Below are 5937 nucleotides of genomic sequence, written 5' to 3' on the forward strand. Positions count from 1 at the left end.
ACACACACACACACACACACACACACACACAGTTTCCTCCTGTATTATACTCTCTGAAGCACGTTTCAGATTCAGCGATGCAGTGCAGCTCTCAGTAAAACTCAACATTTATTATTAAAGCAGAAGAACCTCATTCAGACATGACGTGTGTTTTAATTTGAGCCTTCTGGTCGTCTCTGTTTCCTCCTCCTCCTCCTCCTCCTCCTCACAGATGGAGCAGAGGGGCAGATGAGCGCTGAGGAAGAGGAGGCCCGCAGGATAGCTGAGATGGGGAAGCCCATCCTGGGGGAGCACAGCCGCCTGGAGGTGGTCATCGAGGAGTCGTACGAGTTCAAGGTCTGTCATCGTAAAGTTCTCCGAAAACATCTGGCATCGTTTTTAATTAAAGCTAAATAAAAAGTTCAATAAATGAAGTCTCAGTTTAAAATGTTCTCGAGTTTTTTTAATTTCTCTGGATTCAGATCAGGATTCTGGTGAGTTCATAAAGAAACACACAGCTCCATACGAGCCTCTGTCTGCCCCCTGCAGCCTTCAAACTGCTTTACATCCCCTCATTCTGCTGCTGCTTCAGCTGATTTCAAGGAAACTGTTGTTAGAATTTACCCCAACATTACAGCTTGTGTATCAGCCGAAGAATCTGTTTAAACTTGATAAAAACTGTTTTACAAAGAACCGTTTCTGCTCAGCTTTATGTGAGAGTGACACAAAATAAAGACATGAACGATGTTTACATGAGAACAAAATACTTTTTCTGCACAACTGTCAGCTGGAAGTTACTGGAAAATGAAAAGAACGCAACTGAAGCTGAAATCAGCTAAACAGTAGCCAAAAGACAAGTCGAAAAAAATGTGGATAAACGTTAAAAAAAGTCGTGAAATTAGCAAAATGGTAATTAAATAAAAATACAGTATATTGGCTACAGTTTAAATAAAGCTGTAATTAAAATTACAGTTTTCAAAACTACAGCTGAAATTCACAAATCAGAAGCTAAAAGCTAAATTATCAAAACCCAGCTAAAAGCTAAACTTAGCAAAACTGTAGATAAAAACAAATATCCTAAGGCTATAAGGTAAGTGTAACCATAGCTACCGCTAGCATTTGCATAACTAATAGCTAAAATTCACAAATCATAAGCTAAAAGCTAAATTATCAAAACCTAGCTAAAAGCTAAAGTTTGCTAATCTTTACTAAAACTTAACCAAACAGCAGATACATATAGAAAAACAAAGTTGTAACTAGTTGCTAAAATGCACAAATCAAAACTAAAAGCTAAATTTACCAAAACCCAGTTAAAAGCTAAAATGAGCAAAAACTGTATCTCAAAGGTAAATAAATAAAAACTGTCGTTAAAAGGTCAATGTTGCCATAGATTCAGCTAGAGTTTAAAAAAACTATAGCTAATAGCTAAAATCTGCAAATCGAAATCTTAAAACTAAATGTATCAAGCCCCAGCTAAAAGCTAAGATGTGCTAAACAATACCAAAAAGCTAGAATTGGATAAATTGTAGCAGGATAAATAAAGAAATACAGCTGCAAATTAAATAATGCCATAATTAAAACTACAATTTTCAAAACTACAACTAATAGCTAAAATACACAAATAAGCGAAGCGAAAAGTTGAAAACCCAGAGAGAGGCTAAAATTAGCAAAACAGTAGCTAAAAGCTAAATAGGAAAAATGTGGATGAATGTTAAAAGCAAAAATTTGCAAAACTCTAGATCAAAGATAAATATAGGAAGCTGTTGCTAAAAGGTAAATGTAGCCATAGCTACAGCTAAAATTAGCAACACTATAGCTAATAGCTGAAATTCACAAATCAGAAGCTAAAAGCTAAGTGTATCAATCCCCAGTTAAATGCTAAAATGTGCTAATCTATACAAAAAAGGCTCATATTGTCCAAACTGCAGCTAAAATCTAAAAGCACAATTTTGCTAAAAGGCTAAATGTAGAAAAACTGTAGCTAAGCTAAACTGGTCGAACAGAAGCTAAAAGAATAGATAGTTTGTTGAAGTACATGTCAGATCAGACTGTTGTTAGTCTTTTGTAGCTGAAACGAGCTGTAGGTGTAGACTAATCCTCTGGACTCAGTAAAGTGGTGACACACCTGAAGCGTCGCAGCAGGATTAATGAGTCTACGCAGCGTGACGACAGCAGTCTCACCTGAGCGGCTCCGTCACCTGTTCTTCGGTCCGGCTGGCTGCTGATGAAGGGTTTTCTTCTTCTTCTGATTGGCAGAGCACCGTCGACAAGCTCATTAAGAAGACCAACCTGGCGCTGGTGATCGGCACGCACTCCTGGAGGGAACAGTTTGTGGAGGCGGTGACGGTCAGAGCAGGTGAGTCCTACAAACAAACAGCTGTCACAACGAGACGCTTCCTGCAAAACAGCCGAAACAACAGCCGAAACTCCATCCAGTCACAAGTCTTCCTCCAAAACAACAGCCAAAGCTCATTATTTAATCTCTGGGTCTTAACCTCTGACCTTGAACCTCCTCCAGGAAATGGCGACGACGATGAGGAGGGACGTGAGGAGCGCCTTCCGTCGTGTTACGACTACGTGATGCATTTCCTCACTGTCTTCTGGAAGGTTCTGTTCGCCTGCGTCCCGCCCACTGAGTACTGGAACGGCTGGGCCTGCTTCTTCGTGTCCATCAGTTCCATCGGTCTCCTCACGGCCGTCATCGGGGATTTGGCGTCACACTTCGGCTGCACGGTGGGGCTGCGGGACACGGTGACCGCTGTGGTGTTCGTGGCGCTGGGAACTTCGATTCCAGGTGAGCAAAGCCCCTCCCTCACCTGTTGGAGGGAGCACAAATTAAAACTGTGTGAATGCTGAGTCAGCATTTACTTTATCAAATTTTAATTATATATTTTTTTAAATACACGTCTTATCGACATGCTTCAGCATCATGGTTTAGCTTTTATTTACATTTCTGCCACTTTTAGCTTTGAACTGCTGATCTTATGGTTTTATGCTGCTACTTGTAGATTTTAGCTACTGTTCTGATTATTTAAGGTTTTTACTATAGTTATGCAAATTTTAGCTACTTTTCAACAGAGCTTACATTCAGCAGTTGTGTTACTTTTAGCATCTGCATGCTAATATTAGCTTTAGCATCTGTTTTACTGCTTGTTACAATTTTGCTAACTTTAGCTTGAAATATGTTTTGCTAATTTTAGCTCTGCCATCACTTTTGCTCATTTTATTTTACTGTTTGGCTTAGTAGGCTTTAGCACGTTTTGGTGTTTTAGTTTTAGATTGCTAATTGGCATTAATTTTGCTAATTTTACTTTTCCTAATTTTAGTCACTGTTTTGCATAGTTAGTTTTGGTATATGTTTTGGTGTTTTAGTCTTTTTTGTTAATTTTATCCTTAGCATTTTTTTGTTACTTTAAGTTAATATTTTGCTAATTTTAGCTCTGCTGTCAGTTTTGCTAATTTTAGTTGCTATTTTCCCACGTTAGCTTTAGCATTTTTTTTGATGTTTTAGAATGAGATTGCAAATTTCAGCCTTAGCATCTGTTATTCTGTTTTTAGCTACTGTTTTGCTAATTTTAGCTCTTCCATCAATTTGGTATGTTTTAGTTACATGTTTGCTAATTTTGGCTTCTGTTTTACATAGTTAGCTTTAGCATGTTTTTGTGTTTTAGTATCCGTTTGGTAATTTTTGCTTTAGCATCTGTTTTGTTAGCTTTAGCTCTGCCATCAATTTTGCTCATTTAGTTACGTTTGCTAAATTTTGCTACTGTTTAATATAGTTAGCTTTAGCGTGTTTTTGTGTTTTAGTATCTGTTTGCTAATTTTTGCTTTAGCTTCTGTTTTGTTAGCTTTAGCTCTGCCATCAATTTTGTGCATTTTAGTTACGTTTGCTAATTTTAGCTACTATTTAAAGTAGTTAGCTTTTGCATCTTTTGGTGTTTTGGTATCTGTATGCAAATTTTTGCTTTTTAAGCTCAAAAATGATGATTGTATTATACTCGAATTATACTCGTATTATACATGAATAAATACAGTAATTAAATTTTGTCGCCTTTTCCTCCTGCAGATACGTTTGCCAGCAAAGTGGCCGCCATCCAGGACCAGCACGCCGATGCGTCTGTCGGAAACGTCACGGGCAGCAACGCCGTCAACGTGTTCCTGGGGATCGGCGTAGCGTGGTCAGTGGCGGCCGTCTACTGGAGGATCAAAGGGAAGACGTTCAACGTGGACCCGGGGTCGCTGGCGTTCTCCGTCACTCTCTTCACCATCTTCGCTTTCATCTGCATGGCGGTGCTCCTCTTCAGGCGCCGGCCCTCCATCGGCGGGGAGCTGGGCGGTCCCAGAGTGCCCCGCCTCCTAACTAGCCTGCTGTTCCTCGGCCTCTGGTTCCTCTACATCCTGTTCTCCAGCCTGGAGGCGTACTGCCACATCAGTGGCTTTTAAAAAAAAAAAAAGAAAGAAAAGGAACCAATGTTCTGGAAGAACGGCGCCCAGCGACACACAGGCTAAAGTTCAACTCTCAGTCCGTTTACCGGGACTCTGAGCCGCCTGGAGGCGTCCCGACCTTTGATGAAACAGTCAGAACCAACAAATCATCCATCCATGTGATTTATAAAGAAGGAGAGTCGTCCGTCTGAATTCACAACTTCCTGTTTCTACACCGAGGAAGAGGAGCACTGTGTCAAAATGTTTACATACATGTGTTTACTACTGGAGGTTCTCATTCATGTTTCTGACCCACAGGATGAAGACGGGCCTCCACTCGCACTGTAAATAATCAGAACCCGTGTACATATACCGCTGTCTGGGTCAGAAAAGTCATTTCCCAAAATCTACAACCGACAGATCAAATGCAGTTAAAATTAGAGATAAACTGTCAGGTTTAATGTTTTTAAATTCAAGCACAGTCTTGAGCGTTAAAGGTCTGTACAGGTTTCAGGAACTAGATTTTTTTTCAGGAACCAGAACCGAAATTAAACAACAAAAAAAGAACACAAAGTAATTAGATTTTTTTTTGTAAAATCCAAAACTTTTCATTTTATAGTCCAAAATTATAGAAGTAGATTTAAAAAATGTAATGACTTTCTCAAATTTTGAAACAAGAAGTCAAACAAAGACCACTATCAAAATAAAATAACCTGTCAATGACCAGAAAACTATGGTGTGGTATGAGGGTCAAAATTAAGACTGTTGTGCGACTACCGGTTGCTACATCCTTGTAGCAGGAGAATATATGATAGGCCGTCACTGGCACTGGCCTACAATGACCTTAGTTTTGTTAGATTCAGCTGCAGGTTTGAACTAGAAGAATTATAATTTTAATATGCAAAGAATAGAAGCAGTATCGGAAGTGTCTAAAATAAGTTGAAATTTGACGTAGAAAAGATGTCTATATTGACCGCATTTGCACCATGAATTGACCGCATTTGCACCATAATTAGCGGTCTAGAGGACGTCAAAACTAGACATTTGACAGACGTAAAAAAAAAAGATGTCTTCTGGCGTCACAGTCTGCACCTGCGAGGGACCAAATTTAGACGTCCAAAAATGACGTTGAAAAGACGTCGTTAGACGTATCCTTGCTCAGTGGGAATGAGAAGGAGACTTGCTCTAGCATCGGAGAGGCTAGCAACAAGCATGGATAAAATGGCGTTAGCATCAGAGAGGTTAGTGACTAGCATTGATAAGTTGGTGTTAGCATTGAAGAGGCTAGCAACTACCATGGATAAGTTGGTATTAGCATTGGAGAGGCTAGCAACTAGCATTGATAAGTTGGCGTTAGCATTGGAGAGGCTAGCAACTAGCATGGATAAGTTGGTATTAACATTGGAGAGGCTAGCAACTAGCATTGATAAGTTGGCGTTAGCATTGGAGAGGCTAGCAACTAGCATGGATAAGTTGGTATTAACATTGGAGAGGCTAGCGACTAGCATGGATAAGTTGGTATTAACATTGGAG

General features: G+C 39.6%; 1 protein-coding gene across 1 annotated transcript in view; it reads left to right on the forward strand.

The window, feature by feature from the left end:
- Positions 1-4518, forward strand: part of slc8a2b (solute carrier family 8 member 2b) — a 20363-nt gene extending 15845 nt beyond the window's left edge. The window contains exons 11-14 of the mRNA XM_014034118.1: positions 212-336; positions 2236-2335; positions 2498-2773; positions 4046-4518. Coding sequence (XP_013889572.1) covers positions 212-336; positions 2236-2335; positions 2498-2773; positions 4046-4422 — 878 coding nt within the window. The 3' untranslated portion in view covers positions 4423-4518. The remainder of the gene's footprint in view (positions 1-211; positions 337-2235; positions 2336-2497; positions 2774-4045) is intronic.
- The last annotated feature ends 1419 nt before the right edge of the window (positions 4519-5937 follow it).

This window comes from Austrofundulus limnaeus, unplaced genomic scaffold, assembly GCF_001266775.1.
Source record: "Austrofundulus limnaeus strain Quisiro unplaced genomic scaffold, Austrofundulus_limnaeus-1.0 Scaffold1977, whole genome shotgun sequence".
In the NCBI taxonomy this organism is placed as follows: Eukaryota; Metazoa; Chordata; class Actinopteri; order Cyprinodontiformes; family Rivulidae; genus Austrofundulus; species Austrofundulus limnaeus.